The 21,176-nt window shown below is 40.6% G+C and overlaps 1 protein-coding gene across 8 annotated transcripts in view; it reads left to right on the top strand.

Annotated features, from left to right (window-relative positions):
• The window catches only part of astn1 (astrotactin 1), a 500,282-nt gene that overhangs the window by 209,029 nt on the left and 270,077 nt on the right, over positions 1-21,176 (top strand). For all 8 annotated transcript variants that reach the window (XM_085439848.1, XM_085439850.1, XM_085439853.1 and 5 more), the window contains 3 exons: positions 477-561; positions 2,975-3,049; positions 10,236-10,373. In XM_085439848.1, coding sequence (XP_085295974.1) covers positions 477-561; positions 2,975-3,049; positions 10,236-10,373 — 298 coding nt within the window. The remainder of the gene's footprint in view (positions 1-476; positions 562-2,974; positions 3,050-10,235; positions 10,374-21,176) is intronic.

Below are 21,176 nucleotides of genomic sequence, written 5' to 3' on the forward strand. Positions count from 1 at the left end.
CAAGAAGGAGTCAAAAATCAATCCGAAATGAGTCATGCCGCAAGGTTTTAATGAGCTGACGGTGTCGGAGCGAGCCGGTGTTTTACACGCTGCGTCCTTATCAGTGTGTCAGAAACACATCCACTGACATGACGCACAGCAGTGAGCGCCATCGCTTTTTTTAGTAGCCATTTGGAGACTGGCTGCACTGTACTGAAACAACTGATTAAATATTCTGCTGCTGCAACGCTCTGAGGAATTTATTTTTCTGTTCTTTGTGAGATTTAAACAAAAATAACAACCAAAAAAAAGACCACCTATGAATACATCATTAAAAATAAGAGATGATTAAGAGTGCTTCTCTGCAGAGGATTCATCTTTAGAATAGCTCTCCTGCAGTGAAATGGAAGGAGAGGGGCAGAGGGAAATTTCTAATGAATTAAACAAGGCTTGACTATAATGAAGACATGATTGAATCACTGGCTTTCTGCTTGCAGGAGAGTGCCTTTGCTTAGACGGCTACATGAAGGACCCGGTCCACAAGCACCTCTGCATCCGCAGTGAGTGGGGGCCCAATCAGGGGTAAGTTATGATAATCACCTCATAATGGTTTGTGATTGCTCATTACCATCCCAAAGTCAACAACAAAGGAATCACCCTACGCATCAAACCAAGTGGTATTAATTTGCCTGCAAGGATCAAAAGGAACAGTAATGTTGACAAGTACAGCTGATATTTTTGAACACATAAAAATTTCTAATGCAGGTAATTAGCTGTGCACATCGGCATGTACTGTAAAGAGATCATTTTTCTTTGTTGCTCGGGTATTTGTTTATAATCGATGTCATCGTCTGCCTGATACAATTCCTAGTTTTACAGTCCTCCGCTTGTCCCGAGGTCATGTCACTGCATAAAACAGATTAGATGTGTTATTATGCAGAATGTTCAGATTTACATTTCTACAGCTCTATTCTCTGACTTTATGTATCAACAAATCCTAAAGTCTGCTGTTCATAGGCACTTTCCCTAGCAGGGTCAAAATCTTACAATATTGCAGACAGAGAGCCAACAATTACCCCCCAGCGAACACAGATACCATAGGACTTACTGCCTGCTGTCGGCTGCTCTCAGTGGTCACTTACAGGCTTGGGAATACATCAATCGAGGGTCTCTCCAGCAGCTTCCACCTGTGGAAGTGAACAGCACGATTTTAGCACCTCAACCAAAAATCACAACTGCAGTAATAAATTGTACTGAAGTACAACATGGTTTTCTAAAGCCAAGCAAATTCATGTCTGTTCTGTGTTCAGTTTAGTTTTTAGGTGTAATTTCTTGCAGACTCAATGCAGCCACAGGCGGTGAAGTACCTGCTGTGACGAGTATTTTAACTGTTAGTATTAAGTTGGTATGTACCTCCGAACCCATAATATATCCAGTAATGTGGCTGCAATGACAGCTGCGTGACTTTTAGTACTATCTTTAAATCATTTTCGGCCATAGGTAGATTTGTTAATTTTCAGTGGCTTTAATGTGGTTTATGATCTCTGCGTCTTTTGACCTCAAAGTCACCAGTTCTGTAATGATTCCAAGTGATGACTCGATATTTTTTGGCCTTAAAAATGCTGTTTCAGGCTCTTCTCCAGGAAGTTATATTAACACTTAATTGAGTTCACATCTGCTTCTTTAAAAAGTCCTTGACCTTTGGCGAACACTGGTGCCACAGTGCTGGCCACTCGGTGACCGCTGTGTGTGTAAGTGTGCGTGTGAGGTGTTACTGGTTTAAACTGTCTTGTGGAGTTTTCTTGGTTTGTTCTGTGTGTGTTTTTATACCAAAACATATTGACTAGAGTGCTCATGACATTTCTTTTCTTAGAAAAAAGAAAGACATGCACTGACCACAGGGAGATATATTGTGAGAACGAGGGGACCCACTAAAGTTTAGCTCCAGAGCGATATGTCTGGGCAACAACAAATGGTAACAATGAAGAGGTACCCCACTGTGACTTCTTTAGTTCTTGTGGACTGGTACTAGATTCTGCTGCACCATGAAATCGTTCTACCAATCAGTGTGAAGAGTGAATGTGATGATGGCCTGAACAAGTCAAATCATACATCCCTAATCGATCACGTCGCCGGCAGGCATGTATTCTCTGTATCACACGCCAGCCTCAGTGCAAGTCGGAAATGTTTTCATCTTTGTCTGCATTTTATGAAACGTCAGAAATTTGCCCCCTTTGCCCATCTACGTAACTCTGCACCTCTTTATCTCATTTCCCTGGCGCTCTCCCTGAGTCCCTGTCACACCTGTGTAACTGAGTGAGCACCCTGGGGTGACTTAAATGTTTAATGACCACGGCCTATGGTGTGGATGCAGCTCTTCCTCAATGTTCTTTTTGCTTACAGTAGTGGTGGAGTTTGCTCAGAATGACATCGGTCCCCTGTCACTTCTCCCCCTTACGCTCTCACTTTGCAGACTGTTTAGTCCCGGAGCTGCCACTCCCCATTAATCTCCATCATTGCCCCTCTCTCGCTTCTGCCTCTTGGCATCTGTCTCCTCCCTTTGATGCCCCCACTCTCACTGGCTCCTTTGTGCGCCCTCTCCATCACCTTCCGTCTCTCTCTCCTTTCACTTTGACCCTTTCTCCCATTCTGTCTCGCCCAGTCATCCTCTCTTATCCCCTCCCCTGGTAAATAGATATGAGTCAAAGTCACATTGCATGTCAGCTGCTGGAGAAACACATTTTTCAATCATTATGTTTACACGTAGTGCACACTGCAATGCTGGTTGTGATTTGTTGGGCTCTGCGAGGCGGGAAAAACTCAAAGTCACACACGGAAACATGGCTAGTGTTTCGATGTCTAGGGGGTTTAGATTAGGAGGATGGTACAATGAAAACACTTCGCAGGCTTTGATTTTAACACACAGTTTTATTCTCTCTCACCTTTTTTCTGTTCCTCTGATCTATTCTTTTTTCTTTCCTCTTTTTCATGCCAGTCCCTGGCCTTACACCATCTTCCAGCGCGGTTTTGATCTTGTGATGGGAGAACAACCCTCTGATCGCATTTTCAGGTAAGGAGAACTTCACAAAACTTTGTTTTATCTGACTGCATTTTCTGTGGTGCTGCAGTCAAATAACTTGTTAGAATTCAGGTACAATAGCTTTGATTGTGTCTCTCCCTTATGATTAGGGGAGGATTTTGAGCTCCGGCTGCAGAATACCTTCTAACTCTGTCGGTTTTAAATGCACTATGAAAGGGAGCAAGAGGTTTGATTTTCAGATGGGAGAAACATCACATAAGCTGTTTGCTCTGCTGTTGAGAATTGATTTTTAAAACAATCTGAATGCTACACATTCATGAAATTGATTGGAAAAGTTAATTTAGTTGACCACTTCAGACAAGGTCTGAATTAATGCTTGATGCTAGTGATGGGTCGTTCGCGAACGAAATGGCTCTTAGAGCCGACTCTTTGACGTGAACGACGCGAGCCGGCTCCTTATCGCGAGCCGTCACGTGGGTTTTTGTTTTCTTTCTCTCAGCCTCTCTCTCACACTTTTTTCCGCTTCACTCTGCACGCGAGCCTTGTGCTTTACGCTGGGCAGAGGGGGGAGGGTCGGTAGTTACACTCAGTAGCACAGGAACAGAGCCAGAGAGAGAGAAAGAGAGGCAGGGACAACAACATTAGAAAGGTATAGTAATCATCCACAACTATTTTCGGTTGCAGATGATAAAGGATTCAGAAAGTTTATTCATGCAGGCCCATATGACAGAGAATGTGCATCTTCTGTTTGTTTTCATATTATAATTTATATTTAATTGTGTTGTGATTTGCAGTGTTTTGTGTTCTTTTCACTTTAAATTTGTGAAAGGAAAAAGCTGAAAATTTAAATAGTTAAAAGTTGAAATGTGAATAGTTGATTTTTGTATTATATGATTTATTTATTACATTTTATGTGGAGTGAATAAATAAAAGTATATTTACGGTGGCCCCTAGAGACAAAGCACATACAAACTTCAAATCACGTACGAACTCTGAAGCACGTACAAACTCCAAAACACGTAAAAACTCCAAAACACGTACAAACTCCGAAGCACGTAAAACTCAGAAGCATATAAAAACTCAGAAGCACATAAAAACTCAAAACACGTACAAAAGACAACACAAGTGCTCCAGGATGCTGGGCGCAGTGTTGAGCTTTTGTTATCTTGTGGCTACACAAGCCAGCAAGTACCAACGACCGGATTTGGTGTGTGGTAGTAACAGGTAAATGAACTTTTTTTTTTAATTATTTGAATATATATGAGTGCCTGTGTATAAATACACAAACAATACACACATGCTTTCAATTGTGTAAGTTAAGTGATCTAGAAGCTCTGCTTTGGAAGTTCAGTTCATGCTAGAAATGTGTCTTGGAGTTTGTACGTGTTTTGTCTCTAGGGACCACTGCATATATTTATATATAAACATATATAAATAAAACCACTTTTTTTTTACGTTAGTAATTCCTTTTGTGCATAATTTTATATTATTGTTAATAATAATTTAATTAAAGCAACAAAACAACCTGAAGAGCCGGTTCGGAGCCGAAAGAGCCGGCTCTTCTTAGTGAGCCGAACCGAAAGAGCCGGATCTCTAAAAAGAGCCGGAAATCCCATCACTACTTGATGCATATTTACCCTGCTGCTAAAAAAATCACTTTAAAAAGGTTACAACGGAACAATGGCTGATGTTTCATTTGAATTGAAATTGAAAACACTGAACAAGTCAAGTGTGTGACAGAACAGTTTCTGTCCATGCTGACTCCATATTGCTTCTCAGGTCCATAAGTTCATAGTGTTTTGGGTTTTTTTGTAATTTTACGCCACCATTACAGAGTGGATCTTAAATCAAACCAAGAAGATGTGATTGAAGTGCAGACTTTGAGCTTTAGTTTAACAAAATTATTGCATCAACTGTTAAAGATTTTTATTTTATAAATTGTCTCCATTCATACAGGCTCAAGTTGTCAGGGCTCTGTGTGCGGGCAGGTAGAAATGTGGATCCAAATGCAGGACTCCGAGACGAAATGTAACTAAAACCACAGCTTTTATTGCTGGCATGAAACAAAAACCCAAACCAAACCATGAAACCAAGCAGGCACACACAGGCAGGGTCTGAGGGTACGACGCGACACCGAGCATGGGAAAACACAGGGCTTATATACACAGGGTAGTAATGAGGGAATGGGCCACAGAAGGGAGACACAGCTGGGGGAGATCAGGGCTAACGAGACGGGGGAAACAAAGCTGCACACACTAACATAAGACAAAGACTTTCACAATAAAACAGGAAACATGAATCACAACTCAGAGACACGGACTCAACACAGAGACAGAAAATGACACGTGGAACTGAACTATACATGAAACCACAATTCCTAAAACATGGATAACAGATACATGAAACTCAAATAATAATCATCACAACCACAACAAGAGAACAAGAAAACAATCCATGATGCAAAATTACACCAAAACATAATAAACTCAAAATACGAACCATGACACAAGTGTAATTAGACAGTTGACTGTAAAGCGGTTTTGCAGCCATGTTGATTTGATCCCATCGTGTTGAACTCGTGGCATGTGGTAGCTTTTCACTGCAACTCTCGCTATTATACTCAAGAACAGGAAGGCCAGGTGACATTTGTGCTGAAAATCCTAGAGAAACATTGTCTGTTGCAGTGTTATGGCGTGGACACTGTTGTGGAAGTTTTCCATTTAATAAAGCCTGCAGACAAGCGGTGAGCGGTAGCTAGCATGTTTTAATCAAAAACAAACAATCTGCTGTGGTGCTAAATGACAAATATTGTTATTTTCCAAATACTTATGGGACTTTTGTAAATACCTTGCTATTTCTTCAGCAATTCTGCACTGATGAGCAACAAAGAGCAATAAAGAGTCTAAAAACAACACAAAAGACCTGAAAGACAAATTCGAGCATGCAGGATATTCACCTTTTATTTAGCATATATGACAACACAAACTGCTAAGACAAATGACTTGCTAAGCACCAAACATATTTCCAAGTTACTAAAGAATCAGATATAGTTCACAGATGTCGGTTCAGATTGAATGAGCCCTGAAAAGCAAGTGAATGCTGGCCTTTTGTCAGATAAAGGTAGCTAATTTACAGCTGCTGTTATAAATTATTATGCTTTTAAGAACAGATGAATGTTACAAACACAGCGTTACAATATATATTTAATCTTTTCCCTTGTGTCTTATGACAGAGATCGTTGCTTTAGGCTTTTGCCTTGAAGAGAACATATAGCTGAGAGAAAATCATCAACATTCACAACAACACATCAGGGTATCGGGCCACTTGTCTGAGACCGAGGTATCTAACAATATTCTCAACTGCTTTTCTTGCCAAGTTCTCCGACTTGAGAAAGAGCAGATCTAAGAAGGAATGTGCCACTGCCTTCATTACAAGTTTCTGACTCCTTTCATGACAGCACAGCAGCAACAACAAGTTTGTGTGACTGCACAGTTGACGTGAACCGTTCTTATCATTGTTAGCATTGTCCCTATGCTGGGACACACATTCGAAGCTGGAATCACAGTAATATCTCCCGGAGATGCTTTGATGCATTTCCTTGCCTGCCAGCATGCTTTCTGCAGCAGGCTCCCCACCTTTATTACAACAATAGTTTAAAATCTCGTTGTCCTCTGGCGCCTTCAACACAGCCATCCATCCTAATTTAAACATTTTTAGCTTTAAACTTCCTCAAACGTCCCTGTTTGCTCCACACATTAGAAGAGACCTTGAATTTTGAGCAAGCACTCGCTGACCTGCGAAGCCGTCCTCTTGTTTCTTTGAACAGATATTACTGTTCAACACAAAAGCTAATTAGCTGAGTGAAATTGTAGCGCTATAGAGAGTAAAGCAAAGGAAACCCAACAACACAAACAAAATTCTTGGAGGAGCTAAATGGTGAGAGTCAGCATTCGCAAACAGTGTTTCCTATTTGCACAGTATTAACCGCAGGGAGTTCCTCTGCGGACTGCAAACATGTTTTCCACTCAACAACCGTTTCCTCTCGGGGCCTCTTAGTGTTTTCCACCACCACTTTCTCTTAGGTTGGACCAAATAAGTCGTACAGTAGCACACAAGTCCCCAGTTGTCCATTATGAAGCTGCGCTCATTAAGTGGCTGCTAAATTGTCCTGCGGTCACCCATATACGTCATACCGCATCACAGGGAATTTCAGCACTCCTGCTATACACAGTCCCGCAGGAGAAATGTGAGGTAGCAACAGCGCAACAGTGTCTTGAAGCAATATGGAAATATTACTATTTTAATGGACTTCCATGTTATACTAACTTGCTACAGCCAAGTGTTTTGCAGTAAACAGGCAACAACACTTTGATCCACTCGAATCTTTTAAACTTTGGAACAAAGGGAGTAATTGGGTGGATATAATGAAGTGTTCCATTTCTATAGTGATTTAATCCTTCGCTTCTAAAAGCGACTGGTAATGCATGCAGCACCCACAATTCACTGCCCTTTTCTTTATGCTACGTTAGCATTTTATTAAATGCAAATTGAACAATTGTAAATGAGGAAATATGTTTTGTCTGCAGAAAAATGCCTGTTAACTATTTAATCAACAAGTCCCCCCTTTTTGTATTACAAGTATCCATGAAATATTCATCAGCACTAATAATGCATTTGATGTTAATCAGCATGCGCTGTTTAACTAAAACTTGAAGCATTACATTTCATCTGCAGAGTGTTTAAAGACTGATGATGTCCATTAACTCACAAATAAAGAATTGTTTCAAAGCCCTTGTTCCAACCATCTGTTGTTTACAGATTTATGGCCCTGTTTTGTCTTGGGGGAAACTCTTATGGGCCCTTTTTTGCCCGGGTGCCTCATTTGCTATGCAGTCTGTCCATTAACTCGGTGCCCTTCTGCTCAAGTCAGAGTTATGCAAAAAGGATAACTTAGCTGAAAGGTAAAATAAATAACCTGTAACAAACACGATGCCATTAGTCAGAAACACTGACTGGTGGATTTCCAAGGTTTGTGAGAAATGCCCTGATGATGATGATGATACGAAGGTTAATACAATTTGCCTTTGAGACTTCAAACTTGGGAACAAGTTTGACAACTCAGCATTAATAAGACATGCAGGGTTTAATGGGAGTCGTTTAAAAGTTCAGGGTCTGAAGTTTTAATCGTCCACTGAAAGTCTTTAGACACTGCATTTTCAGTTTGGGGCATTCTCCTCTGTTTCGTGTTTCCTTTAAGTTCCTCAACTTTAAAGTTGTGCAGTAATAAGTCACTGGGATAACCATTATATCCTCGATGTCTCTATTTAATCTTTAGTTTTCTATTCAGATTTTAATAAACCAACACAGCCCTCACTTCTGCAGTTCTTTTTAACTTTTTGTGCCTTTATACTTTTAACATTCACTAACTTTTTGATGCAGAACCTAAAAGACTACTGCTGCATCGAGTTCAGCCTAACCATGTAAATAAAAATTACAACCTTTTTTTCTGCTTAATGGTAAAAAAAAAAACAGCAAGAACCCAAATAAAAATATAAAGAATCACTTGACAATTCCAAAAATGACCACATAAGCTGTGTGTTAAGCTTTTAAACATTAGACAATAAACATGTCAGTAAAGACATATATAACTGGAATATTACTATTAAAAGTATAAAACCATGTTATTATCGCCTAATGTAGATGTCATGGTTTGCCAAGCGTGTAGATTAGAAAGGAGCCAAACGCAGACAATGGAGATGAATGTGGATGTTAACAGAGAATGAGCCTTTATTTATGGCTGAGCAGATGTTACAAATAAACGGCAAGGAAAACTAGAAAAGAACAAACAAAACCTATACTGGGAAAACTAGCCTGAAGCCTGAGGCATGGAGGGAATGACACACAGCAGCGATGCAGCAATGCAGACGATCCGACGACGCGCAAAGAGGGAAACGAGGAACCGGAGGGAGACACAGCGAGGGGAGCAAAAGTAGACACTCTGACATAGCACAAAGACTATCAAAGTAAAACAGGAAATACGACACGTATGTACAGTCACAGAGACACAAGACCAGGACGCAGAGGCACAGACTGGACGCTGAACAGAGGGAGCACAGAATCCAAACCTAAGAACAAAACTCGTAAGAAGAATTAAACACCAGATAATAATAATCAAAACAGCACAACCAGAGAATCGGATCATAAACCATAATACACAATAATACCAAAACCCACGAAACTCAGAATGCTGGATCAAGCTGACCCAGAACCATGACTGTAGATCTTTAACTTCTTGATTTTGTTCTTTGCTTGGAAATAACAGTTCACTCAAATTCACTATTGGTGTTTGTGCTGCTGAAGTTTCATATACTGTAAATATTTATCCCTCAGTTGTTGTAAAAGTCACATTTGCAGGACTAGAAGCCTAAAACCAAATAACACCTTACAAATACGATCATACATGCAAAGTAAGGCTTGCACACCTTCGTAGACACAAATCAAAAAAGACATTGCAGTTGCCATTCATGAACTACTTAGTAATATGTTTAACTGTAGTAACCTTTTGCCATTCAACACTTCACAGAAACAGGATTTCAACTGCTGTCAGTTCAAATAACTCTCACGACTTTTAGTCACAATTCAAAAAAGTAGTATTCTCTACATTTGTTTTTCTATGTAAAGAAACAGCATTTATGAGATCATCATCATATTATTATTACTGTTATTATTATTTACTTTTATTATTCTTAGGTATTTTGTCTCATATATATGATTAGACCGCTGTTTTGCCAAAATTTGAAATAATGATGTCATTGTAAGTAGAACCTGTTACAGGGCAAAACCAACATGATGAACGCCGGCTAAACTCTGTTTTTGTTAACAAAATAAACCCATTTCAAAGGACACGCTGTGCTTGCTTGATAATTATCATAGGTGTAATGAAGAACACTAATCAGCTCTTCATCATTGCATCTGTTAATAGGCGGGATATATCAGGGAGCAAGTGAACATTTTGTTTCTTTGCAAACAGTTTCGCCTAGCAAAAGTCAGCAACTTCCAGCAGCCTCTCGCCAACTGGTTGGGTAATTTCCTAGCAGCTGGAAGTTGAAAGGGGCTGCCAACAGTCTCAAAGGCCTTAATGATCTATTTTCCCCCGAAAAGCCTAAACCTACAACCCTACCTTACACTCTCATCTACTTTTCTTGTCCTCTTGCAGATTCACGTACACCCTAGGAGAAGGGATGTGGCTGCCATTAAGTAAAAGCTTTGTCATCCCCCCTGCTGAGCTCGCCATCAACCCATCAGCCAAATGCAAGACAGACATGACAGTCATGGAGGATGCGGTAGATGTAAGGTGAGAGACATTTTCTGCACTGCACTTTTCTTCAGTGTTACTTTGGGAGTCATGACAGTCCAACTAAAAAGAAATAAAAGGAGTCATCGAGCAGTGAAGCAGGGTAGGATTTTGCTGACCGCTGCACCAAGCTGAAAAGTACCTGAAGGAGTTTCTTCTTAATGCTGCACTTGAAGGATTGCAAAGACTTTCTGTCGACTCTAGTAAAAACAGACTTTTATTATTATCTCTCATCAACTCTCTGACATGTTTTGTATCCTCACGTAATCAGCATTTATTTTTATTCATTGCTGTTGCTGTGAGTTTTAATCAGGCCTCTGAGGATTTTGCCGAGGTGGTCGTGATTCAGAGGGCAATGCAATTCTGCAGTCTAACACAAAAACATTTATGAATAAAGGAAAAAATGCCAGAGTTTAAAAAGAAAGAATTGCTTGGCAGTTCAAAGCCACTGAGAGCGTTTGAATTGTTAAATGGTTCATAAGTCCAAAGAAAATCTACTCTGTGTGCAGTGACTGTGGGCTGCAGAGAGAGCTGTAAATGAGCCAAAACAGTGCTGCAGAGTTAAACCGGGCTCAACTGATGACATGTATTACACAGTGGAAGCAATGCCCCTGAGCATTCTCTTTATGTCTAATGAGAAATGGACAGACATGCTACTTGAGGTTGGGGGTTAAATCGAGAACATACCCACCCAACCCATAAAAGGTGATTTTTAAGGTAGTGCTGAAGAATTTGTGTTATTTCGACAGTCACTGACACGGCAAGCAGGAAACATGTCTCACTGGCTTGTTATCTTGACCATCTACAACAGCTGTGGATTAACAACCACGATGATCCTACTCTGGTCCAGATCACTGGAGATGTGTGCAGCAATGTAATCTGTCCGGGACACAAAGCAAAAACCAAATCATTGGATCCAGTATATGCTCTAGCTAGCTTTTAGCAAGTTAGCTAGTGGTGCAAATGAGCACAGACACATGAGCGTATCTGAAAGAGCTCTCTCTCAGAGTGTGGTTTGTGCTTCACTTAAAAATCACATTAACTTCCAGACTGATGGAATAAGATGGATAAGAAAATATCTCAATGTTTATTTAAAATATGCTTTTATTTTGTGTGTAGTGTAGGTTGGGTACTGTTCTGTTCAAAAATGCTTACTGGCAAACAGATTTTCACTGGAGACATGGGACGGGTGTGTGCAGTCATTCTGTGCTTTTTATAGGCAACTTTGGGGTGGAGCTAAAGGTAACCATGCTGGATCAGAGGTTTAGTCCAGAAAGAGATGTCTACATAACAAGGAAGCCATGTGTTTATAAAAAACAGAAGTTAGACTCCTATAATAAAATAAATATAGTGGAGCAGACTATTTCTGTTATAGTCTGTGTTTCTAACTAATTAAAATAAATCCAATTATCAAATTTACATTTTTCCGTATGCCTGAGCCTTCAGCGTTTATGTTTATGCTTCATTGACCAGCCAAAATACGAGGCTCTCTGTTCAACACGTTCTCATCCCAAAACGTGACAAATCGTCGGTATGTTACGCAGTGGGAATGAGAATGCTCTATATGATCAGTTATGTCCCATTTAATTACATTTATTTAAGTTACTTAAATTAGTCAGGGGTATGCTCAAATATGACCAGTACAGGGCAGAATTTCACAGCATCTTTCAGTATCTAGTGAACTCTTTTGGTCATTTCTTTGTTTGATTTAGTTTTTTGGTGGATAAATAAGGAACCTGAGAAAAGTTTCCACCAGTGTCCTGAAGTTAGTGACCTTTGGTGCTCTGTTTTGTCCAGATAAAATTTATTGTGCATTGAAGACCCCAACATAACACATCCTCTTCTCTGAAAATGAAAACGACTAAAACTTTTAAATGTTCAAAATTATTTCAGATTAATTTTCTGAGAGCCGTAATTGTGTGAAGAACAGAGCAGCACCGATTAGTCTGGTAATTTCAGAGCAGTTAATGGCAACGAAAAATCTTTTCTGCTGGAACACTTGTTTTGTTTTTAATTATTTAACGTGTTTTCCAGAGAAAGAAAGAAAGTGAGAGACAGAAAGAGACAGTAGTACAAGCAGTGCTTGTCATAAGTGATATATTATGGATGAGCCCTTTAGATTCACACTTTACATTCCAAAACAAAAACACAGTAACCTTTTTGCACGTGTCTAAAGTCTAAATATTTACTCTAAAAGATCCCTGGTCCTCTTAGACATATGACACAAAGACAAGAGTTTAGGTAATAATATATTTTTAATTCTTTTGGTGCACGGATAAAAAATATCCACATAAGACTGAATCAACAGTAATATCAACAGTATTACTGATCAGGTTTCTGTAAGATCATCTCTGTAGACCTCGAGCATAAAGACTGCTGCTCACTTCTACTTGAAGGACAGACCAGTAATTAGTTTGATGCAGAACCGACTTTGCTTGTTGGTGGAAAGCTTTAAGATTCACCCAGATTAACAGTTAACATGATTTATTATGTTTTAGAAAAAAATATGTCGGAACAGGATTAGTTTGTAGAGAAGAGGTCGGTCCTTTAGTGTCTGCTGAAACATTCAGTGTCAACAAGTTAGTGTGTAACAGTGTAAAGCGCTGCTCTGTTTTACTTATTTTCCCTGTGATATTATACCAGGTAAAGTTCGACTCACCAGGTGATTATCAGCATTTTTGTGAAGCCTCATAAACACAGAGGGAGCTTTTTTTATATTTGAATCCCAAAGAGTTCAGAAATGTAAAGAAAAACTGATTAATTTCATTCATGAAAACACCTCCAGACATGTTTCTGTGTATCATAGTTATAGGGTACATTTGTTATTGATTGCATAAAATATCAACTCATTATTGATAAACAGGGCCAACTAGATTTCGGCATAAAATAAAATTGTGGCTGGATATGAAGGGTGTTCATCTAAGATGACAGGGATTATGGATTAGCCCTCAGGTGATTTAGTCATCTGATATACTGCTCTTAAATTAATGAGACATCCACGAAGGCAGCTGCCCACCTGATGACCCATGCTGAATGAATGATGTGTCATCTGTGATCGCTGTCAAGCCACTTCCTAAAGGAAAAGAAAATCACAAAGGTGTCAATCTGGAGTTAAAACAGAAGATGTCAGTAGATTTTATTCTGCGAGGACCATGAATGCCTGAACTGAATCGCTTTGCAGTTTAACAGCAGTTGTTTCAGTTACCTTCTGGATCAAAGTGGTTGAGCAGCAGGCTGAATGGCAGGAAGACAGATAGAAATTGACACCCCTGGGCTACTCTACTGTCACTAAAAAGAATACAGTGAAAAAGTTTGGCTTCTGCGTTCCTATACATGTGAATGGAAAACCATACATCTGTCAAACAGTAAGAGAATAACAACTTTAGATGACAGAAGACGATGTGACGGCCATTTATAACACAATCCTTACTTGCATGAGTTGGTCTATAGTGCTCTTTGTCAAATGCAGTGTCATTTTTTTAGCCTGAAATTGAATGACTTTGATTCAAAATACACAAAATTTAAAATATTTACCACATTTAAACATGTTTAACTGTGAAGCTCTACATGTAGATGTTTTATGGGACAGTGGTGACAGAGTTGAAGGGACCCTTGACACTGTCACAAGAACAACATTTGTCAGATTCCCACTAAAGCAGGCAATGACCTGGGGGACACCAAGGTGTTCCCAAGACAACGGGCATATATAAACTCTCCGGGCTGCCATGGGCCACCTCTGGGGTCTCCCTCTGTGGTCCTGGTAGGACATGCCCAAAAGACCTCACTTGCCTGATGTGGGAATGGGGAAAGGCCATTTATTAAATCTGTCAGCCACTGAGGTTGATGAATTTTCACGCTTAGTGATTTCTTTTTTAAATAGAAGCAAAGTCATTTGACTTGGTTCATTATACTGATGTGGCTCTGAGAGGATTGTTGTGATTATTTATCATATTGTTTCAATGAATTTCACACTGAACAAGAAAAAGGATTAATTATCGGGAGAAAATATTTGGGTGTTTGTTGCAGGCATACAAAACCAATTTGATGAAAGCGACGTATAGACACATACGAATGTAAGACTCCAGCTGTGAGTGTTTTACTAACTAAAAGTGCTGCCTGAGCCACAGCTGGTTGAAAGGATTAGTTATCAGAACAGGAAGTGAACATATGTATATTTTTAGCTTGTTACTGACAGAAATGATGATATGATGTCGGAGTTCAGTGTTGTTTAGTGTTAGACTTTATTGTCAGCGCTGGAAGCAGCATCTATATGCAGTGAGATGAAATGCAGAAATGTGGGGGACACAGTATTCCTGCATTTCTTTGGCACTTTGAGAAGTACTTTCAGAAGTATTTTACACAGTTGTTTGTTTAAAAGTTTTTTTTAAATGCCTGAAAAATATGGATAAAGAGAAGAATAAGGTGCAGAGATGTAGGTATAGAGCTCAGAAATTTTGTCACCAGGTTACTCTGAGTATTTTTCATTTAAAGCAATATTGTAGGAACCACCATTTCTCATCAAATTGGCTGCGGTAGCAGAAACTATGGGAAGGTTTTGTACACCGCTGAACACCTCTAAGGAATTATTTGTCACCAGCTCAGCAGTTATCTTTCTTCATTCAGCCGCTCACATTTACAATTAATGTATTCATGTTTAGCCTCTTTACGTCCCTTTGCTATGTTTACATTCTTTAATTGTATCTCACTCTTCAGCATTTCATTTTCATTTGGCAGTTTATTGCTGTGTAAATGTGTCATTTCTCTGATCCGATGAAGGCTCCTCTCAGCTTCCCCAGACGCCAAGGGAACAATGTTAGCACCTTCTTGAACATGGTCAAAGGAGCTTGCAAAGAAAAGCGTCTGGACTTCTTTAAGTTGCTTGAAGACGTTTCACCTCTCATCCGAGAAGCTTCTTCAGTTCTAAGGTCAAATGGTGGAGAGTCCCAGATATAAACCTAGTGGGAGTGACCCCCCACAGAGGGACAAAAGGACCCCCTGATGATCCTCTAATCGCCTGAGCCAAGGTGTGAAACTGGGTGTGGGTCCCAATCAGCCAGAGTTTCGGGTGTGTTCATTGTGAAACCTGGCCCCACCTTATCATGCGAATTCCTGAGGTCAGCTGGCCCAGGATGTGAGTGGGCGTTAAGGCGTCTGGGAAGGGATCTCAAAACTGGAATATAGATGGCAGAGAGTTGGTGTCATAAACCCCGCCTCTGTTCAAAGATGGTCGCTCACAGTGGACATAGAAGCTTCTTTCACTCCTCTTTCAAACCATCTGTCCTCTCTGTCCAAAATGTGAACATTGGCGTCCTCAAAGAGTGTCCTTTATCCTTAAGATGCAGATGGACTGCTGAGTCTTGTCCTGTGGAGGTGGCTCTTCTGTGTTGTGCCATGCGCTTGTGAAGTGGCTGTTTGGTCTCTCCAATGTAGAGGTCTGGGCATTCCTCGCTACACTGTACAGCAAACACCACGTTGTTAAGTCTGTGTTTTGGCGTTTTGTCTTTCGGGTGAACCAGTTTCTGTCTGAGCGTGTTGCTGGGTCTGAAATACACTGGGATGTCATGCTTGGAGAAAACTCTCCTGAGTTTCTCTGATACACCGGCTACATAGGGGATGACAATGTTGTTGCGTCTGTCTTTCTAATCCTCCCTCGCTGGTGTCTGGTCTTCTTTTCTGTGCCTCTTTGCTGACTTTAAGAACGCCCATTTAGGATAGCGTTTTGAGTGCTTCCTTTACATGTGTGTGTTCCTTCTTTTTTCCTTCAGGCTTAGAGGGAACATGTTCTGCCCGGTGGTGTAGGGTCCTAATTACTCCAAGTTTGTGTTCCAGAGGGTGATGGGAGTCAAAGAGGAGGTACTGGTCCGTGTGTGTGGGCTTCCGGTAAACTTTGATGTTGAGTTTGCCGTTCTCTTCAATGTGCACAGCGCAGTCCAGGAAAGGCAAACAGTTGTCCTTTGTGTCTTCCCTGGTGAACTTGATGTTTTTATCCACAGCGTTAATGTGCGCAGTGAAGGATTCCACTTCTTGTGTCTTGATTTTGACCCAGGTGTCGTCCACATATCTGTACCAGTGGCTGGGTACTCTTCCTTTGAAAGAGCCAAGAGCCTTCCTTTCCACTTCCTCCATGTAAAGGTTGGCTACAATAGGTGACACGGGGGAGCCCATGGCACAGCCATGTTTGCACACTGTTAGACCTCTGCCTCACCACTACATATTTCAAATACAACGAAGGCTTTTACAGACAAAAACATGGCTGTGCCATGGGCTCCCCCGTGTCACCTATTGTAGCCAACCTTTACATGGAGGAAGTGGAAAGGAAGGCTCTTGGCTCTTTCAAAGGAAGAGTACCCAGCCACTGGTACAGATATGTGGACGACACCTGGGTCAAAATCAAGACACAAGAAGTGGAATCCTTCACTGCGCACATTAACTCTGTGGATAAAAACATCAAGTTCACCAGGGAAGACACAAAGGACAACTGTTTGCCTTTCCTGGACTGCGCTGTGCACATTGAAGAGAACGGCAAACTCAACATCAAAGTTTACCGGAAGCCCACACACACGGACCAGTACCTCCTCTTTGACTCCCATCACCCTTTGGAACACAAACTTGGAGTAATCAGGACCCTACACCACCGGGCAGAACATGTTCCCTCTAAGCCTGAAGGAAAAAAGAAGGAACACACACATGTAAAGGAAGCACTCAAAACGTGCGGCTATCCTAAATGGGCGTTCTTAAAGTCAGCAAAGAGGCACAGAAAAGAAGACCAGACACCAGCGAGGGAGGATTAGAAAGACAGACGCAACAACATTGTCATCCCCTATGTAGCCGGTGTATCAGAGAAACTCAGGAGAGTTTTCTCCAAGCATGACATCCCAGTGTATTTCAGACCCAGCAACACGCTCAGACAGAAACTGGTTCACCCGAAAGACCAAACGCCAAAACACAAACTTAACAACGTGGTGTATGCTGTACAGTGCAGCGAGGAATGCTCAGACCTCTACATTGGAGAGACCAAACAGCCACTTCACAAGCGCATGGCACAACACAGAAGAGCCACCTCCACAGGACAAGACTCAGCAGTCCATCTGCATCTAAAGGTCAAAGGTCACTCTTTCGAGGATGCCAATGTTCACATTTTGGACAGAGAGGACAGATGGTTTGAAAGAGGAGTGAAAGAAGCATCTATGTCCACTGTGAGCGACCATCTTTGAACAGAGGCGGTGGTTTACGACACCAACTCTCTGCCATCTATAATCCAGTTTTGAGTTCCCTTCCCAGACGCCTTAACGCCCACTCACATCCTGGGCCATCTGACCTCAGGAATTCGCATGATAAGGTGGGGCCAGGTTTCACAATGAACACACCCGAAACTCTGGCTGATTGGGACCCACACCCAGTTTCCCACCTTGACTCAGGCGATTAGAGGATCATCAGGGGGTCCTTTTGTCCCTCTGTGGAGGGAAACTCCCACTAGGTTTATATCTGGGACTCTCCACCATTTGACCTTAGAACTGAAGAAGCTTCTCGGATGAGAGGTGAAACGTCTTCAAGCAACTTAAAGAAGTCCAGACGCTTTTCTTTGCAAGCTCCTTTGACTACGATGACCTGGATGACTGAGAACCTTCACAGACTTCTTGAACATGCTGTTGCACTCTTTTGAACTGTGTTCAAACGTGTTTGATTATAAATTTGTCAATATGTCATGTTCATATTGATTAGCTGGCGTCATAATTAAAATGACTGGATGAAAAATCAGTAAGAATTTTGGAAATACTTTATTATTTATATGTGTTTGCATTGTTTTGAGATGTTATTCCCAAAAACGTATGTATTTCTATGTGTGTTGTATGAGAGCCAATCAGCTGTCATTGTAATTGTCACTGTATCAATGATATTAGGAAGTCATATTCAGAAAGACGCTATATTTTTCCTTTCATTTGTTGATGGTGAGTTTCACCTCCCTGTCTGATAGGGGTGCAACGATACACAAAATTCACGGTTCGGTTCGATACTTTGGTGTCACGGTTCGATATTTTTTCGATACAAAAAAATGTTCATGCCTTTTTAATTTGTCATTTATTAAAATTATAAATATATATTTTAACTCAAAAGTACAGTTTTTAAATTTAACCCTAACCCTTGTGCGCGTTTTTTATTTTGACAGCGAATGCGCACCTGCGGACCACTTATGTGCAGCCCTGGTTATTTAGCTCGTCATATTGCAGCCACAGAAATTCTTTTGTCCATGAAACCATAAAGCTGCACTTTCTTTTTGCCTTATAGTCTCATTTGTCATAACTTCTCCGTTTTGTGGTAGAGATGGCACGATACCACTTTTTTATGTCCGATACCGATATCATAAATTTGGATATCTGCCGATACCGATATGAATCCGATATAGTGTGTTTTAATCAATAAAACTGTTTTTTTAAAAATATCTTGCTGCATTTTGTATAAGTTCATACTCAAGTTTAAAACAACAACTACACTAAAGCTATTCTATTATACCTATATGCAAAAAAAAATATTTATAGTTCAGCAATACTGATCAATCTAATAAACTTAAACCTACACCATCCTCCCTATTCTGGTATTTTAAAGAGTACTTAGCGTAAATATTAAGCAACCTAACTAATAGGGTTCCAACTCCCAGCAACAACAAAAATAAATAAATAAAAAATAGGGAACCACCCCTCACGCTCCACCTCATGATGCTTAATCGACGTAATCAACTTTAATTTGATGCAGTGTGAAAAAAAAATGCACAGAAATCAATTATTTTTCAAGAAATATTAAATAGATTCAACATCTTTCTTCAACAAAATTGCAGACTGTACAGATGGTACCTTCCCAAAGGAAAAAGTACTATAGCTTACTAGGGTATATATATATGTCTTTGTGCCCCCTTTTCCCTGTTAATGCCCTATCGGCCCCCCTGGCTAAACTTTGCTAGATCCGCCCCTGCACAGTTACCAGCCGTCAGCTACGTAGAAAAAGATCCTCGAGTAGAAAGTAATAATAAATAAATTCTAACAACAGCTGATCAAGCTTAAACGTGCTGCTGTTGTTTAGCCGCTGGTTTCCTCTTTCTGGTGCAAAGTGGGCCAAAAACAAACCAGAGAGATGGACTCGCGACAGAAAAGCCGATCAGCTGATCATTAAGCAGTTTCATGATTGAAGTAGCAGCAAGAAGAGGCAGTCGCTCCATATATCGCTTGTTAAGCTTAACGCAGGAATGCTTTACAAACATTCAGAGATGGACTTACACACTTGCTTTACTTCTCTCGGGGATAACTTTGTCGGAGATGAAATGCCGGGTTGCTAGCGAAGCTCCAAATGCTATCCAGACCACCGACAGGTCCCGCATGCCACAGCCGCTCTATCACGTGATGCCTACTGCTCCGACGTGCTAACTTTCTGAGGTGAGTTACGGCGTGTTGCAAGTTTTGTGAGGTGCTTTCGTGATATTTAATGGATCGGATTACATTTTTTATTTTTCTCCGATATCCGATCCAGTAATTTAGGTCAGTATCGGACCGATACCGATACGTAATATCGGATCGGTCCATCTCTATTTTGTGGTAAGCTTTTCTTTGGCTGTCACTTCTTCACCCTGACCTGTCTTATTTGGCTCAGCAGAACTAAAATATATATACTGCTACTTTTACACACGCACTCACATAAGCTCAGCGATTCTCTGCGCGATCAACCTCTCACATGTTTAAGCTTGCTGCGGGAGATTTCACTTGTCATGTTTGCATAGTAAGCTAACGATTAATAAGACGATGTCAGAGGAATTGGTGCACAAATTATCATCACTCACAGATCAGTGCTGTCATTGCAAAGTGAAAGCAAAAAAACAAGCGCAAATTCAAACGCGATTTCAATATGTCACATATTGACAGTGGCTCACCGATGCCAATGACATAATTACCCAGCTACATTTCTGAAAGAATGCAAAAGCATTGACATATATTTTTCCTACAATAGCCCGACGGGCAGGGCAGAGAGATTTTTGTAGCCCGACTGGAAAGATCGCTAGCTCCGGGACGTCGGGCTAGCGATTTTGCAAGCCCTGTATCTGATTGAGGAATCACTCATCTTTGGAAAAGAGAGTTTATTACAGAGAAATGTCTCTTTCCAAAATAAAAGCTATCCGGTTGTTCAGTGATGACGCGACGAATCCTACTTCCGGGTCTAAAGTAGTCTGCGTTTAATATGGCTTTTATGTTGTTAACATGTTTAATGTTATGTATTTTCTTCTATTTGATCTCAAAAAGCTCCTAAAACAGTCAGTGATCACTGTTGACCTCCCTCGGCTTTTATTACCGCTAATCATTTATTTAAGCTCAGTTTTTAAAACCTTAGGATGTAACTACAGCCCAGCCCATGCAGCAGTATATGAATGACTAACCTCGTATTGTGGATGGATTATCTCAGTTGTTCTCCTGGCTGAAGTTTGGTCCTTTTACAGCATCCTGCCATGCGATTACATTTGTTTCTGACCACCGAGAAAACTCACGTTAACTTTTATCGAGTGGAAAAAAAGTTAGCTTGTTTATATTATGCTAACATAGCTATGTCGCTAGCGGTCACGTAGCACATCATTATATACCAGCTAGCCAAACTTCAGTAACCCTACAAACGTCACTGCTGTTTAGTTTTCTGTCTTCATTTATGCTGGAAGTGATAAGAAAGCTGTACGTTTGAATTTGTTTCCAAAACCCTGCAGTCAGGACATGCTATATTGTATTTAGATAGAAGCTAGCAAGCTAACTCCCTGCTAACTTCTAACTCCGT

The sequence above is a fragment of the Copadichromis virginalis genome, linkage group LG18, assembly GCF_057382275.1.
Source record: "Copadichromis virginalis isolate Kocher_CV1m ecotype Utaka linkage group LG18, C_Virginalis_male_GT1.1, whole genome shotgun sequence".
NCBI lineage: Eukaryota > Metazoa > Chordata > Actinopteri > Cichliformes > Cichlidae > Copadichromis > Copadichromis virginalis.